At 43.1% G+C, this 26124-nt stretch overlaps 1 protein-coding gene across 4 annotated transcripts in view; it reads left to right on the top strand.

The window, feature by feature from the left end:
- Window positions 1–2478: 2478 nt before the first annotated feature.
- The window catches only part of MAPKBP1 (mitogen-activated protein kinase binding protein 1), a 99637-nt gene continuing 75991 nt past the window's right edge, over window positions 2479–26124 (top strand). For 3 of the 4 annotated variants that reach the window (XM_072115689.1, XM_072115685.1, XM_072115684.1), the window contains exons 1-2: window positions 2479–2612; window positions 6313–6711. In XM_072115689.1, coding sequence (XP_071971790.1) covers window positions 6592–6711 — 120 coding nt within the window. In that variant the 5' untranslated portion in view covers window positions 2479–2612; window positions 6313–6591. Of the gene's footprint in view, window positions 2613–6312; window positions 6712–23623; window positions 23734–26124 lie in introns of those variants that run through there. The other variant, XM_072115688.1, reaches the window with a different exon arrangement.

Genomic DNA, 26124 nt, shown 5'->3' with positions numbered 1-26124 from the left:
TTTTTCCTTGGAGTAATTAGCGTTTTTCACGCGCGTGTTGTTAGCGTTTTTTTGCGTTTTCGGCGCGTTTTTCACGTGCGATTCAATGGGAGACTCAAGCATTTTTCAAAGGGACCATGGTTTGGGATTAAAATGTGTTATTTAATTGAAAAATAATGTCTTCTGATAAGTTGCAAACATCTGCGATCTATTCTTCACTGTTCCGCGCGTATATTATCTCCCGACAAGTTAGCAGATGTGAAGAACAGTGAAGAATAGAATAAAAACATTGAACACAGTGAACACAGTGACCACAGGATCATTTAAGAGAAAAACACAGTGCAGAACACAGTGCAGAATAGATTACAGATGTTCGGCACATCTGCTTACTTGTCGGGAGATACGCGCGGAACGGTGCGCCCAAAATAGCATGTGAAGAACAATATATATGTGTGAAGAACACATTGCAGATGTATTTAAACATCTGCAATGTGTTCTTCACACACATATATATTGTTCTTCACATGCTATTTTGGGCGCACCGTTCCGTGCGCATCTCCCGACAAGTAAGCAGATGTGCCGAACATCTGTAATCTATTCTGCACTGTGTTCTGCACTGTGTTTTTCTCTTAAATGATCCTGTGGTCACTATGTTCACTGTGTTCAATGTTTTTATTCTATTCTTCACTGTTCTTCATTGTGTTTTTTTAATTAAATGCTCGATCGCAAGCAGGGGAAATACTGTTATTCTGGTCACCTAGCAACCCTTACGTTTAAAACGCATTGCACTCGCATTGCACTTGCAATGATTGCGAGTGCAATGCGTTCTTGATGCATCTCCATAGACTTGAATGGGGCGTGAAAAACGTGCGTGACACGCAAAAGTAGAGCATGCTGCGATTTTGACGCGCGTGAAAACGAACGCAAGCACGCGCGTGAAAACCAACGCTAATGAAGAAAGACCCATTGAATACAATGGGACAGAGTGCAATGCAAGTTCTGCGCGTCAAATGCACACGCAGAACTCGCGCGTGAAAAACGCCAGTGTGGAAGGGGCTTAAAAGGGTTGTAAATTGCACAATCTCTTTGTTTTAATCTTCCGCCACTCAGTCTATCCAAATAACACCAACTTGTATACTTAGGTGAGTGAGTTTTAGAAAAGTACCAAACATCCCCATTCCTGCATGTTGTGGATACCCATGAATGTGGACATACCATATGTGCACAGGTCCTGGAGCTTTACAAGAATTCTTAGCAAATACTTATCCAAAACTGTTGAAAGTTCTAATTTGCTAATTCACTCTTAGTCTTAGTCTAGTAGTCTAGACTACTGTACTTCCCCAATAATCGGTCTTCCACTCACTAAACTCTCTCCTGTACAATCTATTCTGAATGCAGCAGCCTGGCTTGTCTTTCAGACCAAACACTACACAAATGCCTCCAGTCTGTGCCAATCGCTGCACTGGCTGCCCGTCTTCCGAATACAGCTTAAAATAATAACCCTCATCCACAAAGCTCTGCATGATACTGCACCTCCCTATCTCTCCTCTACTGTACCCTACTTTGAATCTCTCACTCACATCTCCAGGACTCACATCTCCCGAGCTGCACCAATTCTCTGGAATGCCCTTCTCCGGACTATCAGACTACTGCTTCCTCAAGAGGCAGACAGTGAGAATCATGAAGGAATTACTAAGGAGACTGTTTGCCAGTTGTTATGTGTGGCGGTGATGGGTCTGGGTGTCCTGTGTATGGCACCTATAGGTCTGTGACACTTTTAGGTGTCTTGTGTTTGGCCCTTATGGTTCTGTGGCACCGATGAGTGTCCTTTTTCTGGCAGTTATGGGTCTGTGGCACAGATGAGTGTCCTTTGTCTGGCAGTTATGGGTCTGTGGCACTTTTGGGTGTCCTTTGTCTGGCAGTTATGGGTTTGTGGCACAGATGAGTGTCCCCTGTCTGACACTTATGGGTCTGTGGCTACAATACCTCTTGCCAAAATGTATTGAGTGTGGCACTGATGAGTGTACTCTATCTGGCACTTATGAGGTGACACAGGTAACACTTACTGTGTTTGGCATTTATGAGGGCACACTGGCTGCCATTTAAAGGGTCTGTGACTGCAATATCACTGTCTTCCAGTTATTATGTGTGGCGATGATTAATCTGGCTGTCTTGTGTATGGCACCTATGGGTCTGTGACTCTTTTGGGTGTCTTTTGTCTGGCAGTTATGGGTCTGTGATATTGTTGGTTGCCTTTAGGGCCTATGGGTACAATAGCTCTGGATGCCACTTACTGAGTATGTAGCAGTGTTGGGTGCACTGTAGGCTGGCACTTATAAGAGTACACTGGTGGATTTTCCAGCCACCTATTGTATTAGGAAAGAGAGCATGCTTACTATGTAGCAGGGGCCACCTCCAAGGGCAAATACAGGTGTCACACAGGTCTTCCTGCCACACGTTACTGCCCTGAGGAATGTGCCCTGTAAGTGCATTGTGTCTGGGTCTGTCTGCAGCTAGCAGCGTATAAATACATGTTTGTCCTGGCCAGGCTTCCGTAGTCTCCAGCTCTCTCCTCCCTAACTGCAGACTGGAGACAGAATAGGAATCAATCAGCGCTGAGGCAGCGGCAGGAGGTGAGTGTGTGCGGCACATGGAGCTGTGTATACGGAGGTGTCTAATATGGAGGTTTCCGGAGATATACTGGGATGGGGAGAGCTTCCCCTTGGGTTCCAGCTACACGAGACTTGTGTCGTGCGACTTCTGCTTCCTATAGAGATGGATTGAGTTGCACCTTGGTGACAGTCGGCAGTCACTTGCTTTGTGTCACCTCAGTACATAACCTTGCACTTTGTGAGGATGATAACATTATATACAGATCTGATTTATTGTGATGTGTAATGGGGCGGCATTGGGGACCCCTTCTCTTGGCTCCTTCTCTGGGCATTGTGCACCCATGCTTTTTATTAGGGTTTTTTTTAGCATAGGTTCAGTGTTTGATGACATTTCTGTGCATACAGGAGGATGCATGTGATGTCTGACATCTGGTGTCACCACTGGTGCTCAAAACCCAAAGAAAACAAAGGGATTAGTTCTTGTGCCATTCTGCAAGGAAACCTGCTCATGTATGTGATCCAAGAGCGCTGGACATCTCCAGTGGGCATTAAAATATTGGAAAAGCTGTCATGTAATATATCCTGAATACCAAGTGTTGCTACTCAGCTTTTCTGTGCCCCTGCATGGCTGCCTGGCAAGTTATGGATGTATACAGTATAGTGAGTGGGGTCCCCACGTCCCCTCTATACATTGAGATTGGTGGGTGTCTGAATGGTGTGACTGTGTGCTATTGCCTCAATAGTCCCGCTCTGGTAATAGAACAGTAGATCCGGATTCCCCATTCTGGCCATCACCTCTTTCTTTGGTTCTTCATGGTGCAGAACTCGATACATTGATGTTTTACTGTGCGATACCCACATCCGATGTTTTTCACGGTCCGTTGATCTGATCTTATCAGATAAGATCGAGTGTGCGCTACTCTGATCCTAGTTGCCCATGGAAGGCAATGGGGCACATATACTTACCCGGTCCAGTGGGTTCCCCAAAAGTGCATGGTCCGCGAAAATATCCTGATATCCTTGTGTCGCTTCCCCACTCAGGTCCGCCGAAGTTCACCTTCTTCTTCCTGGGGCATGTAAGTGCTTGGTCTTGCGACACAATTTGAAAGTTAAATACTGCGCTCATTCTGAATCAGTCGGATTGTAAGAAAGCACGCCCCTAATATTTGTTACATGGAAGCAGCGTAGCTGCACCAAAATCCGATCGCATGCGACACAATCCCAGCGCAGACCCCTTTTTTTTAATTCCTGTCATAGCCGTGCAAAACTCCAAAACGTCAGTAAATCTGATGATAGTGCAGCGCGCAACCATTAGTAAATGAGCCCCAATGGGTGTGTGAACAACTATCCTAGTGCAGTCAAACACCTTGGAAGGTCGAAGATCTGATGTGAAACTCTGGCACAACTAGGACTACAAAAACAGATGGTTGGATTGGACAAGGACTGTAATCTGATCAAAATCAGATGTTTCCACTGAACAAAATTGTAAGTTACTTATATTGGATTTTGGGTCACAGTGTATCCATTAGAGCTGTCCGCATTACAGAATCGCCCTATAGTCATGGGTGCTGCCATCCGTCATCATATCCCAAAGGAATGTGTTATTACAAAACCTAAATAGGCCAGAAAATTGCAGGTCCTTGTTTTCTGCATCAATGAACTGTAGAGAAGATGGTGGAAACTGGATGTTTCTTGTTATGAGGAGGAATATTAGAGTATAAGGTGTTCAATGTGCTGTCATGCAACCCTTATTCTTCTTATTTTAGTTTATGTTATGGTAGGTACCATATAGGGTTAATGTCGGGGCTGAAGAATACACAGTATAATGCTAAATACAGTGTTTGTACAGTACTGGATGCTTGAGTCCTGTGTACACACAGATTGCCTTGACTTGATGTACATAGGGATAAAGTGCCATGTATGCAGGGTCATGGGGAATGCACAGGGCCAATCAATGGGTTACTCACGTGTCCGGGAACAAAGGGGAAGGGGGGGGTGGGTATGACTGTGATCTGCTTAATATTCACTATATACCCATGGCCAGTGACAGATGAGATGGCTGGCTTGTTTTCAGGGATGTCCAAGGTCAGATTTCACAAACAATGCAGAAGTACAGCGTCCTGGGTGATACCAGGAGTGGATCATTTTCAGCGCTGCCATCTCTTATAGCGCCTCTCTCGGGTTACCACAATACCCTCATGGGATGCTCCAGCCTGGAGGGACGATAAGGAAGTAATAGAAGCTGGAGTTACAGTATAATACAGTATAAGTCTGTACCTGTCAGGCCTTTACACTGTATCCTGTTTTTCCTTTGTGCACATACGGTAGGTTTGAATTATTAACATCATGTGGGTATGTATCTCTAACATATCTGTATATAGCCGTAATAATGTATGAGATCACATTCTCATTCTCAACCATAACCCAAAATTACCTCAAAGTGCACATATGTGACCCTGGTAAAATCCACATTATTGTCATGGAAAATATTTATATTGACCATTTTTTGTTAAACTTTTTTTTTTCTGAAACTCTCCCGAACTTTTAAAGCTGGTCGCTTACAGGATTTATCAGACCAAACCTAGAATCTCTGAACTGGACTTTGCGAGGGGTAAACTTATCAGGGCATTTATCTTCTGTAAAAGTACTGAAATTATTGCAATTCCTAGTGAAATTGTGATTTTCTTTGCTCTACCTTGCGCACTAGCCATAGTCAAGTTATATCACGATTCTTTGTCCGACAGGTCATAGTGTGTATGATAAATTCCACCTGTTGTCTGTTCGGTCCGGTAATACCAGCAAGCCCACAGCGTGAGTTTGACGGATCAAACGCATTTGTGGGCAAGAGTGAACTACCTGCCTAGATGTACAGTGATAACTTTTACAATACTGAATAACTAAACCCACTCGCCATTCAGGGTTATGGAAAAGTTGGTTGGGTTTTTTTTTTTTTCCCCTGGAAAAGTTGGTCATTTATTCAGTGTGGGGGCGACAAATCTAACAATGAATTATAATTTTGCCAGGTTCATGAAAATACATTTAGGGTTTATATACACAAAAATCGGATAGATGCCCGACCTTTCCCACAATTTTACACATGGGTGAAATCTGCATTAAGTTTTCCGACCAAATTTCTTCACCCAGTGGGTGAAGTGTGGTAAAATCTTTACTGTTTCTGTTGAAAATTAAAATTGAACTTTTGAATAGCGTACTGTATTATTATTATTATTATTATTATTATTATTTTTTCTATAAGAAAATTAGAGGTAACAATAACCAAGTCATATGAAAAAAATGGCAGTGAGGGCCCTGCTCACAAGAGCTTACAATCTATGAGGAGGATGCATCCTTTGTGGTTGTACCCATGACTTGTTTTATCGCTTTATATGGATAATTGTTCCATCATTGGTCATTTTACGGACAATTAAGTCTCTAGATAGAACCTAGGAGGTCCATCTGATCTGCTATACGTGACCTGGCCTCCTGCTATGTGCCTATGCTATCCTGTATTAGTTGACTGGCTGCTTTGTTACAAGTTGCTGTGTGCTCAGCCTACACACAGGGACAGCCCAGCACATGACTGCATTGTACACTTGTAACACTGCGGGTTATTTACTGCGTTATATGATTGTTGCATTTTTCGAATGAGTTCTAAAGATCCGTCTCCCGTGATTCCCGTGTGTGCGCGGAGCCATAAATTCCATTCTCTCTGTTATTTCAGGTTGCCTGTATGAAGGATCTGACAGCGATTCCCTCCACCCAGCCCATCCTCCTCTCGGTAACAAAAGCCAGCAATATGGGAAGTCACACTGGCATCGGAGGCACATGCTGACGGGCACAGCGGCCCTGTGCCTAATCCCACTGCACTATGTGACCACACAGCAGGACTGATTGTCAGGTGCCAGGGAGGAAAGTGCTGCTTTTTTTAAAGTTTTTATTCATATATATATTTTTTTTAAGTAAATCGATCAGGAAAAGGATTGTTTTTAGACCCTTTACAATGGCTACATTAGACGCGGGAAGCACCATAACCAGTCGCCTGAAAAATCTGCTCCGCTCCCCTTCTATAAAGCTGAGGAGACACAAACCCGGGACCAAAAAGGAAGATATTGGCAGTAAGGTGGGTACATGATTTATGGCATTCGCTGCCATGTTATCAGCTGCTTCCTATCGGGTTGTAGCATTACTGACTGTAAACTATGTTTTTATGTGTAACAAATTTCTAAATATAGAGATAAAAAAATTGCATTATTTAGCGAACTACTTTGTGCCTTGCATATAAAGACCATATATGGTATTTCGGTATAAATGATACTGTCTGGATTCAGTCCTTTGTGTCTCTTTTATTTATACAATATTTTATGGGCTTCATACTTTCATTATCTTATATGGTGTTTAGACTTTGGGATGATTATATACCGTACTATCTCTCATTAACTTTTCTTCATATAATCCTACTGCTGAGTTTACATATTACAACTGTTATTACATCCACCCAGCTTTTCTAGAGTCCCGAATATTAATTTGCCTCCTTGTAGTGAAGCAGATGTGACAGGGCTGGGGAAAAGATGGATGGCATCCCCTGGCATGGTCACTGCCTCGCCGAATGTTAACATTTTGACAGAAGAGGAGGTCATAGCGGTTCTTGGATAAGAACATATTAAAAACAATTATTCCCATTTTGGAAAGTGGTGACATATCACTAGAATATGGCATTGCTTTATGATGTGTGGGGATCTGACTTCTGGATATGGAGAACAAAGGGTCTACAGCAACGGTGTAACACTGCATAATGGTTATTTGGCAACCAAGCTGTAAATTGGTGTGGAGGACCCGTAGTTTGACCCCCCCCCCCCCCCCTCTCCTCCTTCCTTCATAATTTGTTGATTTACAATCTCTGCACAAGATCGTTACACCCCTCTCAATAGGAAAACCACGTAACGTCTAAGTGAACACAATGTGGAAGATGTGTCTGAGGTAAAACTGTTCTAGTTCATGGCAACCAATCAGAGCTCAGCTTTCATTTTATAAACTGCTGTGGGAAAATGAAAGCTGAGACCTGATTGTTCTAGTTGCCCACGGCATCCAGTTCTTCTCATAGGCACCTGATTTACCCCAATATTTCTACACACAAGTGCGTACACGTGTTTTCTGTTTGACTGTGCACTAGAAAGAATGTGCAAGCTGCTTATAGGTGTATTTCTAAAGTGTCTGCATCTGTTTTGGGGATCTGATTTAAGAAAAAACTGCTGTGTTAATCAGACCGAGCGCCACAATTCTGTCTGAAGTGCGCTGTCTGAATAGAGCATGGGGCGCCATATTCACGAATCTGGTGCACCCCGTACAGTCCACAGACAAACTGAACATAGTGCAGTTTGCACTGTTCTTGATAAATGTGGGCCGTTTTTCGAGAAAAGTTATTTTTCTGCCTCTTAAAGGGATTTTCCCACGAAGCAAAGTTAGGCACGGGATAGTGCTGAGACCCCCACAGATCCCGAAAATGAGGTGTCCGACCGGCCCTTTGTCGCTCCATAAGAGTAATGGAGCAGACGGCCGCCATGACCATTCTGCTCTATTAATCTCTATGGAGCTGACGGAAATTGCCGAGCGCAGCGCTCATTGATCTCCGTCAGCGCCATAGAGATTAATGGAGCAGAACGGTCATGTACGGCTGTCTCCTCCATTAGTCTGAGGAGCGGTGAGGGGTCGGTCGGGCCCCTAGTTCTCGCGGTCTGCGGGGGTCTCGGCACTGAGACCCCCACTGATCAGGAAGTTAGGCCCTATTCCTCATGTACAGTGCACTAAAAAAATATTGCTTAATCTCCCACATGGCCTCCTCTCTTACAGTTGTCGCTGCGTTGTATTGCATTTCTGCAAGGAAGCATTTGTTGTTGATTTGCGCTGGACGTAGATGGGCAGATGCCTCACAGACATTGACTGTGGATTGGACATCTGCCTGTCCCCGCGTGCCACCAATCTTGTCTTCTCTATGAGAAAAGGGAAATAGCAGCTTGGATTATCGGCACAGTGAAGCGGCCGCTGCTAATTGGCACCCAGTGATATCAATGGGCCATCTGTGTATTATATGGATGATCCAGATCCTCTTGACTGAATGATGAATTGGGGTCCTAAATAGGTATATCCTTGGGATACACCTGCATTATCGGATCAGTGGGTGTCGGACACTCTGGGGCTGATTTTTATCAAGCTGTCTAAAAGTAAGAATGTTCTTAATTACCCATGGCAAACAATTACAGCTCCCCTTTAAAATATTTATGAGCACTGGTTAACCCCATAGCGCAATAAGACGTACCCTTACGTCTTACTGCACATGGGGGAGTATGAAGAGGGCTCACGGGCTGAGCCCTCTTCATACTCACCGGGCATTTGCTTCATAATGAAGCAAATGCCCGTCGCTAACACCCGCGATCGGTGCATGCACCGATCGCGGGTGTTAACCCTTTGATCGCCGCCGGCAAAGCTGCCGGCGGCATTAAAGAGCCGGCGGCGCGTGGGCGCCGCCATCTTGGCTCCGATCGTCACTCCCCGTGACGTCACCGGGGAGCGGCGATCCGTTGCTATGACAGCCTCGGATCACACAATGATCCGAGGCTATCATGTTTTAGGCCATCTATTACAATGTGCGATCTGCACATTGTAATAGATGGTATGCAAAATCCCCATATACTGCCATACTGTAGTATGGCAGTATATGGTAGGATCAATCAGACAACCTAGGGTTAAAGTACCCTAGGGAGTCTGAAAAATAGTAATAAAAAAAAGTAAAAAAAAAAAAATTATATTAAAAAAACATAAAAATTCAAATCACCCCCCTTTCCCTAGAACTGATATAAATATAAATAAACCGTAAAAATCATAAACACATTAGGTATCGCCGCGTCCGAAAATGCCCGATCTATCAAAATATAATAACCGTTTTTCACTGCGTTTAACCCCGTAGCGGAAAATAGCGCCCGAATTCGCAAATGGCATTTTTTTGCCATTTTGAAAAATAGAAAAAATTCTATAAAAAGTGATCAAAAGGTCGCACAGTCCTAAAAATAGAAGCATTGAAAACGTCATCAGAAGTCGCAAAAAATGACACCACACACAGCTCCATACAATAAAGTATGAAAAAGTTATTAGCGCAAGAACACGGCAAAATGAAGAATTTTTTTTCTGTACAGGAGGTTTTAATTTTTGTAAATGTATGAAAACATTATAAAACCTATACAAATTTGGTATCCCCGTGATCGTATTGACCTAATGAATGAAATAGACCTGTCATTTGGGGCGCACAGTGTAAGCTGCAAAAACAAAGCCCACAAGAAATGGCGCAAATGTGTTTTTTCATTTTCACTGCATTTAGAATTTTTTTCCCGCTTCCCAGTACACGGCATGGAATATTTAATACCATCACTACGAAGTGCAATTTGTTACGCAGAAAATAAGCCATCACATAGCTCTGTACACGGAAAAATAAAAAAGTTATAGATTTTTGAAGGTGGGGAGTGAAAAATAAAAACGCAAAAACGAAAAAGGGCCTGGTCCTTAAGGGGTTAAAGTACACCTGTCCTCAGGTGTATGTCACTTGTCCTGTCACTACTACCTGTTGGAGCAGCTCACAAGGATCCCATCCCAGCCTTTATCTAGTCAATTCATACAGTAATAATTGTAAAATCATCTATTCTTATGTAAATGAGGCTGGTCACATGGTCAGAGGCAGTGATGTCACCCCTGTTCTCCCTTCTCTCTACTCCCCCTGCTCATGTCTGTGTGTAATGTATAGTAAAGCATTGCTAGTGTCTGTGCTTTACCTGCTGACATGCCTTGTCCTCCCATACACGTGTGTGATACACAGACATCAGCTACACAAGTATATACATGTATAACATGGCTGCCTGGAGCTGTTGCCTCTCTCCTATACACACACAGACTGCAGGGGGTGCCAGCACCAAGAAGCACATGGAGGAGCCATTACACCATTATATTTCACATCATTATACAGGCTGTCAGTCATGTGTATAGGAGTATCTCATATACACAGGCTGCAGGGGCCACCAGCACCAGGAGTGTCAACCATTATACAGGCTGTCAGTCAAGCACTGGGGGTGTGGCTGTGCCTCCCACTCATGAATAGAGTGGACAGCTTGAATATGCTAATGCTTCATTGGACATCTCACAGGTCATTTGCATACAGCTTTAGGACCTCATTGCTTAGGGTTACAGGCATGTAGAGGGACAATGAAGGGATAGAGACAATGCTCTCTAATGGCAGTTTATGAAAATATATTGAGTTTCGGGGGTTATTTTGCCTGACGGGTTCTCTTTAAATGAAAGCTGCGCCGCAATTGGTTGCGGTCCCAATCTACTGAAATGTGACGGCTGGTTGAGGAGTTCCAGGATGGACTTGGTGTTCTCTTTGGATTATTAAGCAGAACTAATGACTGTTAGTGTAACTGTTACTGTAAAGCACAGGTGCCCTCTTTGGGTTACTGTGTAAGGCAGTGAAGCTCTACAGCAGACCTGGGGTGCTGTAACTGGATGGAGCTAACATAAAAGCAGGGAGCTGACCCCTCTGCATAGTGCACAGGGCATAAAGAGCTTGTTCTTGTTTAGCAATCTGTTAGCAGCTGTTCCCAAAATCTAGAATATTATAGAGTTGTGGCCGCTGCAGTGGATTCTGTATTTCTATCCTTTACAGGTATGACATTGTCAGGATGTTGATGCCGGAACAGCGCCAGCCATTGTGTAATATGACCTATTGTTATGTATTTTGTTCTTTTTACTATTGTGCATGTTCCTTGCTTCTCTTTACACCAAGTTACCTGCCCCATATTGGCATACTACCCCATATGTATGGGCTCTGCAGCCCATCAAGCAACATATCGGGATTAGGAGGAGCTGTCGAACAGAGAGCGCAAAACCTCAAGTTCGGGTCTGTTCAGCAGTGATTCATAAAGGAAGCCTTTCACCAGATTTTACCCCATTAAACTACTAGCCCCCTCGTAAAGAATGAAATGTCATCTTTTATGTGAAATCGCAAGCATTAACCCAAAAAAAAAAAAAATGCTCCTCCAAAGTAATGTGTAAAATCATTATTGCCAGAGATGAGTCAAGTTTTGATTATTCAGGGGAAGCGTCACATCAGAAGCCCCCTACTTTGGGAACTGTTATAGTTAAGAGTACGGTAGTACTGAAGACGAGGCTGTGTGAAGTGACACTACCCCTTCAGCCTCTATGTGAAGGTAAAGGCGAGAGCTGACATAAGAGGGAAATCTAGAAAGGACATTCTATACCCTACTTGAGGGGGCTGGTAGTTCAGTGGGGTAAAATCTGGTGCCGGTTTCCTTTAAGGAAATGATGTCCCCTTTAAATGCATTGAATGCTGTTAATCAGACGGCAGTAAATATCACATGCTGGATAGATAACAATCTACAGCAACATCATGATATTTTAATTTAGAGCCCTGATCCAGGATACACAAAATTCCAACTTCTGTGATTCATTCTCTCTTCACCAACATCTGCATTTAGTTAAAAGATGGCTCCTCATAACCTCGTCCTGGTTATGGAACAAGTGGGGAATCCTCTGCAGTTATCAGTTGAGGCTTTTCTGATGCTTTCCCTTTTAAGATGTAGGCGGTGAACCACGTTCATGGTGAATGTGACCACTGAGCCAATGGGGTTTGCAGATATTTTATTACGGCCGGAGCAAAGCCATTAGGATCAGTCAGCAGGGAGTCATCCAGCGCTCCTGCAGATGGAGAATCGCCTCTTCAGCATTTCCAGCCTTGGCTTTCTGTGCTGCTTGTCTGCAGTATTTGCTCTGTACTGTACATCTTATTCTCTCTGCGTCTTGCTCTACTTTCAAGTGGCCTTTGGGGACTGAGCTAAAAATGGCTTAAGTAGGGGACCGCCTGTATCTCTTTAAAGAACACCCCACTTACAGACGACCCCAAGTTACAAACGGACCTGTGGATGTTGGCAATTTACTGTGTTTGCTGTAACAGTTATCACAGGTGTGTGCAATGAAGCTTTATTGTAATCCTAGTTCCATGACAATCCAATATTAAAATCCAATTGTCACAGAGGCCCAAAAAAATTTGACTGGGGTTACAATTAAAAAAAATATACAGTTCCGACTTGCATACAAATTCCACTTGAGAACTAACCTATCTTGTAAGTAACCCGGGAACTGCCTGTATTTGTGGGTCGTTGGATGATGAAAGAAATCAGTATTTTGGATTTTTTTTAATTGGCCGGAGACTCATTTCCTAGTAGATGGTTTGGATTTCTCCTGTCACTATTCCCCGTAGTTGGTGAATCATAGTAGTGTAGTGTCACCTGCCTTAGGCTACCAGTATATGAAAGTGGTCACAATAGATCCGTGGCCAGTTTTTGTGGCTCATGTGTAATCTGCTACTGTTGCCGTATGTCCACAAAAACGGTCTGTATGCCGTTTGTTATTGGAGATCACCAACAGATGCCACATTTGTCGGGCTTGTACGTCTGAGATCTGGTGTACAAACTCTGAAATATATAATTTTCCCCCCCCCCATATTGCCATCTCCACGGCAAGTGGGCGTGGAAGGGTGTGAAGTGGGGCAGGAACATGTGCTGTCTGTACCCTGTGCAATTCTAAGCCATCATACACTGGCACTTAGTGACAATAGGGGCACATTTATCATATGTTGGTGCTAACTTGTCCCAAACTCTTCAAGGTTCTGTGTTACCAAGTGATCTGCAAATATGGACTGCATGTGGATGACAATGGGAAAACTGAGCCGCAAACACGTTCTAAATATTCTACAGACTCCAAGTAGATCCGTTTAGTGCGCCATAACTTTTAAAAATACGAAGAAAAAAAAAACACTTGAGTGCTTATTGTAGCCGTAGTAATAAGATTTTTTTTTGCTGCGTTATTTAGGTAGTTATTATTTTATTTATAGAGCCCCATTAAAGGGGTTATCCGAGTCCCGCAATAAATTGGGGCGGGCGATTTAAAAAATAATAAATGTGTACAGTACTTGCCTCCTCCGGCGCTGCGGTCCATCTGATCTGTGCCCCAGTTTGTTTTCAAGGGCACAGGGAGCTTCCGGCCAGCCGTAAGCTCTCATCCGACACCATCTCCCAGCGCTTACAATGCGCCGTCTGACTTGATTTTGATCAGATCCAGTGATTGGCAGTGACTATCCCGGAGCATTGCCGGGATGGTGCAGCTCTACTACAGTTCTCACATCTGTAAAGCATTTTTGGTGACCCTTATAATTAGATATAAGTATACAGTACTTTCACAGTGTAGTGATAGAAGTCCAGCAAGATGTGTAATAACGGAGAAAAATGTTGTTTTTCTTGTAACGTGTTATGTTACCATGCCCACTAAGAAAATGTGAAACATTCTCCCAGTTGATGGCCGGTTTCTTTCTGGTATGAGCGTCTGCGCAGCGGCTTATCTAGGTAACATTTAATAGAGCTGAGAAATGGCCAAATAACTTTAGTCACTAAGAGCGTAAATGCTGCAGGAAACTGACTTTTAGTTCCATGTCTTTGTCTTTTGTGTGTATATATTTATACTTCATCTTCAAATCGCAAGTTCATGTACAACTTTATAAGATGCCTCGTAGATGTTGGGGTAAATTATCGCTGGCTTCTATCTCTTGGCGGGATTAAAGGAGATAGTACATTATTTATTTTATTTATTTATTTATTGAAGTCTAATGGGTGTGATTTATCAGACGTTGGCGCTCTGTGCACCCACATAAGATGAAGTCCTACCGCTCATTGCCATAGCTGATACATCACTGGCTGTGCTCCTCTGATGGACAACCACTCCACCCCCAGACACGCATGCCCCCTCCACACTCAAATAGTAGTCGCTTATTTATTGCTATTTTTTTGCAGTGCACAAGTATTTGCGATTATTTCAGTGCTTCTACAACCGAAAACTGGCCTACATGCACTAATAAATCTCCTCCAATATCTGAATATGGGGGACGGGGGGCAAGATAAAACTCAATATACAGACCAATCTAACTTAAGACTGAGCAGACCTAAATAGCTGATTGGTGTGGTCAGTGAGGATAGGTAATTAATTGAAAGAGGGCCCTTTAAGCTAAGGAACAGGACCCCCAACTAAACAGACACTTCTGATGGACTAGACCGTGTCCTGGACTTATCAGATAAGAGGACGCTGCTTTCTCTCCTTGCATCGGAGCGGTTCTGATTTCAGAATAAATACTGGTAGAGATCTGGCAGCTCTTCTCTACAGACGTTCCAGATCCTGCATAAACATTCTACTACAAAGTGGATCCGACTGGTTTAAAGGGATAATGTTTTTATTAGGGTAAAGTATACCCCCACCACCCCGATCAAAGCTTACAGTGATCTATTACTCCCTCCCACAGTAAAAGTAAAACAATCGCGCTGGGCCGTGCATTTCAGTCTTTTGTATTAGTGTTTAGGTTTGTGTATTGGCACAATAATCCATTATTGTATATGTTTGCAATGTAAGAGGACATGGAGTAAGTGATCAATGCAACGGCTTAACATGTATGTGGCTGCTGTCCTACAGGATGACGCTGCTTATGGCTTCAAGTGCCTTGATGCTTGGTTTTATCGTAGAAATTGTTAAATGTGTGTTGTATAATGTGGCGGTATCTACTGTACATTGCATAGGTTACATAATGCTCCTGTCCATGACCTTTTAAAGACCCCTAGGATGATGACTCCCTTATCTCTATGTAAGGTCATAGTTGAGTTTTTTACATGTAGACCTGTACTGCAGTAGCCGGGGTCCTGGTGGTCATTATTATGGAGCTGTGGAAATGCTCTCCCAGATGACACTAAACTTTAAGCCTGATCTATTGACAACTTCACTTTGCCGTCAATACAGTGATTTAAAGGGAACCTACCACCACGAATCTACCTATAAAGGTAGATCGGGTGGTAGGTGGATGTATGGGACGTGAGAATAGCCCTTTTTAGAGCTAATCCTCACGTCCCCGCTAGCATACCATAAACTTTATTGCCCTAATATGTTAATTTAATTAAGCGGCTACCGGGGCGTGGAGTAGCCGGACACGAGGCTACACGGCGCGGCTACTGCACGCCCCAGTAGCTGCTTTCCCCCGCCTACCCTGTGATCTTCGGCGCGCAGCTCCTGGCAGCTGCGCGCCCTCGTCCGAGAAGCCGGAGTTCTGCGCATGCGCAGTAACTCCGGCCAAGATGCGCGATCTCGGGAACGAGGCCGGAGTTACTGCGCATGCGCAGAACTCCGGCTTCTCGGACGAGGGCGCGCAGCTGCCAGGAGCTGCGCGCCGAAGATCACAGGGTAGGCGGGGGAAAGCAGCTACTGGGGCGTGGAGTAGCCGCGCCGTGTAGCCTCGTGTCCGGCTACTCCACGCCCCGGTAGCCGCTTAATTAAATTAACATATTAGGGCAATAAAGTTTATGGTATGCTAGCGGGGACGTGAGGATTATCTCTAAAAAGGGCTATCCTCACGTCCCATACATCCACCTACCACCCGATCTACCTTTATAGGTAGATTCGTGGTGGTAGGTGCCCTTTAATGTTGATAGCGAGACCTCCTGTGATCTACTTTTTTCTAGTGGATGAAATTTGGAGGACGTGTCTGTAATTGTGTGTGTGTGTATAATAAATATAATATAGAATAAAAATAATAAATATATATTATTATAAATAAAAAATGTTTTCATAATTTACAAATCCGGAGTAACTTTTCCTATCGTTCAAATTGCAAACTAAATGTATGAATTCAGACACCTGGGAGGGCGTGTCAGTGGGACATTTGTATAGTCTTATGGGATTTGCAGCCTGGTGTTACCAGTTTTTATCCCGTTTTATTTTTTTTTTTTTTTGAACAAAACACTATTAATTATGGTTTTTCTCACACACACATGTATACAAGCAGCGAAACAGAGAAAAAACCCCCAAAACATTATAATACAGAAATTGATCCTAAATATTCCATATTGTCGTCCTCACTTTAAGATGTTACGGTCTTTCTCCCTGGTAAACCTGCATCATGATGGCCTCTAAATGAACAAATCTAAGAACAGAGACTACTACTCCACATGATCATAGAGGGCAGTGCAGTGTAGCAGGTGCTGTGTGCTGGGCCGCTGTGGATCACGTCTCCTCATTACTTTAGGCACCTCGGTGTGACAAGTAACGGCAGCGCCTGGAGTTGCTATGCAGACCTCAGGCCGCAGCTAATCTCCAGAGTCTCCATAAATCTGACAGCTATACAACTCCCTCATCAACCTATAGCTAAGCACGTTGTTAGGGCCTGTCTTAAAGGAGCACGGGATTTGTTTAGATCTCTTGTGTTTTGGAGGTCACTGTGCAAGGTACTTCCCATCGCTTGTTATGGTGGAGAGGGATTTGCAGGATTTTGTATTTTCTTACTTGCTCGGGTCATGGCCATGTTTTGTCTTTTGTTCAGCCCCTGCAATTAAATTGTTACATTTTGTATTACTGAGTGGGACCTGGAAATCTGTAATTTTCTTTTGAAGGGTTTGTTGATGATCTGTGTCAAAATCCAGTGTGTAACTTTCTGACATGGATTTTGACACCCTGTTTCCGCTTTGAATGTAAGATTTGTGTTCCGCCCCCCCCCCCAAAAAAAAAAAATGTAAAAAAAGTGCAAACATTCACGGAATAGCCATGCACACTTTGTCAAAGGTCGTGTTACCTACTGGGGAGGAATGGTAGTAATGTCTGTGGGGTATCATAAGCCTGACTATCTAGAGGAGCCTCCAACTTAGGCTTAGTTGTGTCCTATATACTGTATAAGTGGTCCCCTACTTAAGGTCACTCTACTTACAGACGAACCCTAGATAAAGACGGACCCCCCTCTTCCCACTGTGACCTCTGGTGAAGCTCTCTGGACGTTACTTTGCTCCCACACTGCAATGATCAGCTGTAAGGTGTCTAATGAAGCTTTATTGATAATTCTTGGTCCAATTACAGCAAATACAGCTACAATTGTCACTGGGGCAAAAAAAACTTGACTTGCATACAGATTCGACTTAAGAACAAACCTATGGACCCTCTCTTGTATGTAAACCGGGGACAGAGCGTGTTGTTTGTTGAAGGGGTATTGGGGGCAGGTATGGGATCTCCTGCAATCGAGAGAGGACTTTTATTTTAAGAACATTTATTCTGTTAAACTAAGACATTCATTTGACTTTGTATGTGAATGTCTTGTTTGCTGCTATAGGGGTGGTGGTAGAAAAGGGAACAAAGCTGTTGCCAAAAATCATGGGGTGGAAATGGGATCAATTCCGCTGCCGGAGGGGTATGGGTAGGAAGTGGCAACAATGCTGCAGCAGAATAGTATGTTTTTGGCACTGTTAGGGAACGTATGGTTTAGTGCACTGTGGTTCTGCAATGGGGTAATATATACCCTACATGGTGGTATCTGTGTGGTCTGACAGGGGGTAACATGATTGCTGTACAGTAGCGCTTGGTTACTGGTGAGGCCCCTGGCATCACTATTGATTGGAGGTTGGTGTAGAGAAGTCTGAGAAGCCACATGGGCCTGGGGTCAGGGAATAACTCATTGAGATCTCTTTTATTTATTTATTTCCCTTCCATCTTCGACAGGAAAGGTGCAGGTTCCGGGAGATGTTGTATTGTCTCCTGTGGCTAATGGTGGATTTGGTGTTGTCTGTGTTGGGATGACTGAAAAGTGCTCTCTACAGAGCAGGAAGTGTCAGCTTATGACTCTGATGGCAACAGTGTAAGGGTAGCAAGATTTAAAAAATTTTATATAGCGATATGAAAATGGCTAAAAATAAGATCAAAGTTCTTGAAAAATGTTTAATATTAAACAATAGGTCATTTTCTGATGACACATTTCCTTTAATTGCCACAAATTGTCCCCTAATGACTGGGTGGGATTGGGGTGTAGCTGTCATTTTTCCTCTATGATCATGTAATCTCTTTGATTCTATGATGGCGAAAATATAATATGGCGAAATAAAAAAAATATTATTATTTTTTTTTCATGACTTTAGAATGAAATTGGAATTAAAAACAATTATCACCTATCTCCCCAATTGTCGTTCTAGATTGTATTTACCTCCTATTATGGTGTCCATGACTTGAGTCAGTATACTGTATGGCCTGTTTTCCATCAGTGGGGCCGCTAATCATATATACATACATTCCTTTCATCACTAACACATAACCTCCAAAAACATGTCTGAATGATGGCTACAATGTTATGACCTTGTTTTCACATCTAAGACAGTACATACTTTGTTCAAAAGATAAAGGAAATCAATTTGGGGGGGGGGGGGGGCGCGGAATCGGGGCCCATCCTGTCAATTCTAGTTACTACTCACATCTCCTTCCATGTGAATTTGAAATTTCTATAAGATTAGTACGAAATGACGGCTTCCTTCCAAATACAGCACAACACCTGCATCATAGGTCCGGACTTTCGGTGAATCAAAAGATCCCTGCAGATACATTATAATCCATTGGGAGGAAAATGTACTAGAAATCTAAAAAGCCTACATCTGATCTGAAGACTGAAGTATTACTGTTCTTTTCCTCAGCCTCCCACACCCAGTGAGCGCCATTCAAACTCTTGTATATGGGGTGGGATATTGCTTGAGGTTGTCGCTGTCGCCTGTAAAACCCAATGGACAAGTAGCTCTGTAGTATTTCAGTTATAATGTACTTTATATGGTAACTCTTGTGGTAGTCTACAATGTCACTTGGGACCCAAATCTACTTTAGTTGTCAGTGATTGCTGAACTCTTATGAGAGATGTTTAGTTTTACCACTTTCCCTAGGAATGTAGTGCTTTTCGGAACTTTGAATCCACATGGTAGATTTCGGATTGACATGCTCATAACTGGTATGAAAGATTAACAGTTTCATAGTTTTTATTTACAGAGGAGTAGTTCAGAAATTCCTCTATCCATATCTTATCCCGCCTGCTAAACTGCTCTACCCACTGTTCCGATCTGTCTTCATTCATAAACCTCCAAAAGACTGTAGTGGTTTCAATGAAGTAGAGGATACACAGCACATGCTGCATCGGAATAGTAATTGTTTTAGCAGTATTGAGTAGTATAGATGTGAATAAAGCTGTGGTGACACAGATATTTTCCTGTATAATCATCAGCAGTAGACTATAATATAGGCGGTTTTGGCGGTAGTCGGGGGTCCAAGCCTTCTAGGGGTTCCACCCACCAAATTTTATATTCAGAAGAACCTTTAGCCATGAAATCCTTGTACATCTGTTCCTGCTCTTAATACACATCTACACAAGCCATTTCATAGCTTTTTGAAGGACCTCCAAGGGTCCATGATCCGTCCCTGATAATCACCTAAGAACTAAGCAGTTTAGCAGGCTGAATAACGATTGATAGGAGAGAAGATATATTACAAAGTTTCTTATATTCACCTGAAAATTGCATTTACAAAAAAATATTTGAAGCAACATTTGACTTTTTAAACTTTTATACCCACAGAAGGGCACTTTAACGTATCTGCTAATCACGACCCACAAAACCTCCTTCCCCTATTGTCCAGGTCACTTGTAAATCCTACACATAATCCATTTCTTACACTCCGTCATAGCTGGGCCTTTGCTTTGTCTGGCAGATAACTATGCACAGATTAATCTTCTATGTACAGTTTGCTTTGTGCTGGAGGAACACGTGGACCACCAATGGAGGTCTCTGAAGCATATGAAATTTGCAAGTAGTGGAGACCAGTGTCTGTGTTTTTACATTTTGGTTTTTATTAGTGTGGGCCACATGGGAAAGTAAAATGTGACTTTAGGCTTTTTTTGTGTTCTGCTTCTGCAAAAAGTAGTCGGCATGGTCCTACAGTGCTGCTGGGATATCCTAGAAGTATGTAACCCCTAGGATTGTAAAGGAATATCTGCAGCTCTTCAATGAATTGCAGATGTTCATTGTTCACAGATAAATAACATTTCCAGACTCCTAAATATTTAAAGGGGTTTCTATTAACCCCTATCCACAATATTGAAGATGACAATCTGATCGAAGAGTCGAGTACACTTTGTGCCTCGTCACTCAATAATGTGGGAGTGGTCTGAAATTGCTGAGCACAGCACTAAGCTACCTTGGGCACTACCAAAGTATAGGTATAGAACTCTTGGTTTCTATTTTATTTTTTAACTAGTCTACACCGCGCTTTTAGTTTTTTTGGTACATGGACTATTTTCTGCCTTTTCTAAAAGCCTTGCCCCTTTTCAAAGACTACACCCCACTATGTCATAAAAGTGAAAAAAATGGTTTAAAAGTCTTGATAAATGTGTCGCAGTCACTGCAATCGCTGCCGGCTCTCTGCGATGCGGCCGCAGAGGGGCTTATTCACAGCGCTGGAAGAATGTTATATATATTTGGCCGGCGCTGTGAATAAGCCCCTCTGCGCCTACCACAGAGAGCCGGCAGCGATTGCGCGATATATGCGCTGCTGCGGGCTATTCTTACAGGTCCCCGCTGAAAGGGGCGTGGAGGGGAAGTGTCAACCGCCCCCCTCATGAATAAGGCCGACTGCCAGGGGACAGGTTACTAGGATATGACCTTTTATTTGATAAGAGGTTGGATCGATTTAAAACTAACTTTGCCAAGCTGAATTAAAAAAAAAAGTCATTGCTAGAAAGGGGCTGGGGGAGGATCATGGGGGACATATTTGGTGGGGGTCTTTTGGGGGGAGGGGACAGGTCCTCTTTAAGTAACAACTAAAACTCTCAGGCTACATTCACACTGTGGTATGGGGGATGTATATACGGCCGATATATGTCCCCCATAGACGGCAATGGGTGCATGGCGCCCAACGGGAGCGGTACGGTGCGGCACCTTATCGCTCCGTGCCCCGGAAAAAGATGGGACATGTCCTATCTTTCTCCGTAGTATGGCACCGTGCGCCATATCTTCCTATGGCGAGGGCCGGGGGTGAGCTGCTCCCTCCCTCCCTCCTCCCTCCTTCCTATTCCTCTCCCCGCGTTGCCCGAGCGCCTCTATTTTATTTGATAAAATAGTAGTTGTATTGAATATTTTGCTTACTCATGGAATCCAAATTACAATCTGCTCAGTTTGTCTTGCTCTATAACATGCAGCCTGCAGATGGGACACTGTACCATGTTCTCTGCTCCTCTTGCTCTATAACATGCTGTCTGCAGGTTGGACACTGTATAATCTGCTCAGCTCCTCCTGTTTTATAACCTGCTGCAGGTGGTATCTTATGTTTAATATGATGCATTTCTTAATTGAATGGAGTTTGCATTAATTTTATTTATATTTCTCTATAATGCCAAAAAAAATATTGGCTAATATGTCCTCGGGCAAAATGGTTATAAAATAACTAAATTTGATAAAATTCTGTATGTTGAGGAAATGGATTCCCTCCCCTCTACAGCGCCGCTGACAGTACAGAACAATGCTCTGTAGTCGTCTATACGTCCCCTCTCTCTTCCTCTTCCAGTCTGGATTATTTTGGTTTCCCGGGAGGAGTTGGGCCTGCCATGTGTGACTCTGAGGATAGCTGGTAGGCGCGTGTTCAGATCACACATGTTTCGAATATGAGAAGAATCAGACTAAATAATAACATTCATGGTTCAGCAATGTTTCAGTTTCCTGCCATCAAAATATATAATTTTCTTTCCTATACATCACCCAGTGGACTAATAAAACAAAACATATTTTTCACTATTTTACCAGAATGATGTCTTTTTTTACGTCAGCATCTGAGAACGCAGGATGGGATTCGATTGGACTAAATGCTATAGGAGACTTTCTTACTGACAACTTCTAAATGTATTATGGACCCATGAATACTATGGATCTACCATGTGGGCTGTTATATGAAATCTATTCGGGTGACTTGGTGACCTTGCGGCTGGGTTTCCGCCATAGGACGTGCTGTCTACATTGGCTCTATTCAAATTAATGGGTGGGTTTTGGGTACAGAGGCCACCTCTTTGGCTTGTCCATGCTCATATAGGACATGTGTAAAGGGATTATCTGAATGGGACTTCTCCAAAAGGGGGTTTTCAATATTCGTCAACTATTCAAAGAATACATCCTCGGTGTCGCATAGGTGGGAATCTCTCTCATTGATCCAGCTACTCCTGCAGAGAATGAGTCCGAAAGTGGACAACACCGCTCTCCGTTTAGTGGACAGACCTGGGTACTGCAGTTCTATCATCGTTCATTATTTGCGTAAATTGTAGACAGGATTTTAAGGACTGAGTGCAGTGTAAAGGTTTGGGACTCAAAACATCATAATGATATATTATACAAGGAGTTCCTTCTTTCCTGGTGTGATGGTGACTATACTTTGGTGCTGCTGGGAAGCAGGGACCCCTTGTATCAAATATCACTATGATGCCTGGACACTAGTCAATCCATAAAATGTGGCCATTTTTCACAGACCGACCACGGACTTAGTCTGGAAACTTCTTCCAAATTTACATGGGCCAATAAAGCTTCTATGATGGTACATCGTGACCTTATCATGATTGATATTCCTAGTCTGTTCTCTGGTCAATGTCCTAAACTCATCTGCCCTAAGGAATTTGACATTAAAGAATCACATGTGGTTTTCAGCACCCCCCCCTATACCCCATCTTATCTAAAACCTCCCAATATCGTGGCCTTCTCCACTTCCTCCTCTATGGGGTCTAATCGACACAAAGCCATTGAAGAACATGAAAGATGCTTTCTGTATGGAGACAGAACTTGGGAGGATTAGCTGAGCTTTTAGAAGTAAGAGAAGACTGATACTCCCAGTGTCATTAAAGTCATCACCCAAGCTCTTTTAACTCCAGGGGACTCTGCTGCAGTTTGTCAGCCGCCCCTTTAAACGCCTGTCAGATATATTTATGACGACTGCACTTGTCTACATACAGCAGCTCTGTAGCCTTCCAGACACTTACTGTGAGGAGCCATGAAGTGTGCACAGTAGTAGCGGCCTGGATGTTTCTGAAATATGACTCCTCTCTGCTGCGGGGAAGTGTGTTTGTAGGTGAAGCCTGGGAGGGGAGTCGTGTGACACTGGTCAGATTTGTCTTCTGCTGTTTTGGATCTGACATCTCTTCATGGCTGCCCCCAAGAAGACGTGTGTAAAAGTAAGTCTGCTCGGCGCTGTGTTGGGAGAAGGATTGCAGGCCTGGAATGAAGATCCAATGACTCTTAGTAAATGTGTTGCGGGGCCGGAGCACTTCTGTTTCCATTTTCGTGAGAAGCTGTAATCCGATTACAGTTTAGCCCTGGCTACAGGAGAGCGGCATCCCCATACTGTGGAGGATGTGATCTCCAGACAAACTTCAGCTATTAATAGGAACTTCATAACACTTTGTTATCACATAGGTAGGACTAGTTACGCATGTTTTTACCAGGTACGGTTCAGAAGAATGCGGTCAGATTTATTACTAGATGCTTTGGTAGTTATTTTTAAATTGTTCAAATTGTTTAAATTTTTGTGTTGGCTGCACCAAATTTTTCAAAATATTGCATGCGTGTTTACAAATACAAATCCAAGAGCCTAGAAGGACCCTGGGCAGGCTGGATTTCATAGATCAACCACCGTGCAGAAGAGTGGACTGGACGTCATAGTGATATTTGATATGTGAAGTCCCCATGGACTAACCTCCCTGTCCTATCGTAATGATTACGATTCTGCACTATTGTTCTGCAGGGAAACAGGGACGACTTGTAGCATATATCTGTATGATGCTTGTAGTTTAGGAGTCTAGTCAGATAATATATTTTTCATGTGATGCTGACACTCCTAAGTCCAGAGTCTTAGCTAGTGGCAATTTTTTTCTGTGTATTGAACAAGTTCACCATTCCCACTTTTTGTGAATCAGGGTGAAGCTGCAAAGGACCTTGACCTCAATCTGTAATACGGATCTGGACCTATTTGTTGCACCAATGGGGGTCTGATACATTAAGCTCAAGTAGATTTAAGGTGAGCACCCTATAGTGAGGGTCTGGGATTTTATTCCTTTTTTTTGTTTTTACTCTTTTAGGCAGAGTGGTTTGGCCAGCGCACAATCCATAACTCATGGACCAAACACCGGTGTGCTTCTAGCCAAAAACTTCCTCTGCCTGGTGCAATTTTTTGGCTTTGTTGTTAAGTAATGAATGGATGATTCCTTGATTTATAGTGCAATGAATTTGCGACAATTTTGTGCTAAAAAAATTCTATGGCAGGTTTACACATCTCTAATAGAAGTCTTCATAAATTCCTTCCAAATTTTCTAGGCTCTGGAAATCATCAAAAAACTGTTTTCCAATTTTTTGGAATACCTTTTTAGTGAATAGGGTGTGCATGTAAATAAAAATAACATCTTTGTTTAGGGAAAATGCATGAGGATTTTCCAATTTAGCTCTTAAGTCCTTGTGACCTCTGCTTTCCCTGGATGACCGCTTTTTTTTTTTTTTTGGAACTTATCAGGTCTCTGATTCTGTGAGTGCTGGTCTATTCAATACTGCCAATGTTCTGTGTAGTAGTCCACTGACTTCAGTTCTGCTTAGCCATGGTCAGTGCAGAAAATATGACCATTACTTCTGCAAAATTTTCAGAAGTTCATACAGCAATCTAAATAGGCTTTTATCATTAAACAAACTCCTCCACGACCTACTCCCCATTGTAAGCGGGCACACGGGGCCACCAGTCTCCCTTCTGAGATCAGCTCATCCTGAATCAATAGAACATAAAATCTCCTTCTATATCCTCTGACTTCTATGGGACTTGAGAGATGTCTTTCTGGTCCGGGAAGTCCTTGCAGTACTGGTAGATAAGGAAGACTTTCAAGTCCTCTGTTCTGGGTGTGGGGTCCAGGCAGTCGGCCCCTTGCAGACAGACATTTCTACTCTATCCCTTGTATAGGGGATAAATGAGTTAATAAAAATGTTTCTTTAAAGACTTTACAGTGAAGAGTAGGGGATGAGTTCACATGTAGGGGGCCAGAAACCGCAGCGACACTTCTCATGAACATATGGTACGTGAGTCATCGGAACCTGATGTGTTCTAGGAGTGTGAGTGTCAACATGGGGGTGTTTAAACTTGTTCCCTGAATACCTATGTCATGTTATCAGTCTGGTGGTAGTTCTGACATCCTCCCCAGATGCTCTTTTATAATAGAAAAGAGGTGGAAAGTCCTTATTGGCGGCTGCACGCAGCCTGATGGTCCTGGTTCCTCAGACCCAATTTATTCAATGTAGTGGAAAAGCCGACAGCACTGGAGGGTATCCGGATGAAAAGTTGTTTATTCGCCAGTCACATGCTTGATGAGTCGAACCTGTTATGAGTGAAATATTCATCTTTTTGACATCCTGGAGTATGGTCACCTTTTCCTTGGATTGATCAGACCCCCTTTTATGTTGCGCTTCATAGTGAATCCTTAGTTTGTCCCTGTCATTTTCTGATCCCTGTTTGTAGGAAGATCTAGTTTTACTTCTTTATTTTGACCATTTTCACTTGTTTTTATATATAATCACCACAGCCCTCTGGC

Source organism: Engystomops pustulosus, chromosome 7 (genome assembly GCF_040894005.1).
Source record: "Engystomops pustulosus chromosome 7, aEngPut4.maternal, whole genome shotgun sequence".
NCBI classification, from domain to species: Eukaryota; Metazoa; Chordata; class Amphibia; order Anura; family Leptodactylidae; genus Engystomops; species Engystomops pustulosus.
This window is presented reverse-complemented; position numbering and strand designations above follow the sequence as displayed.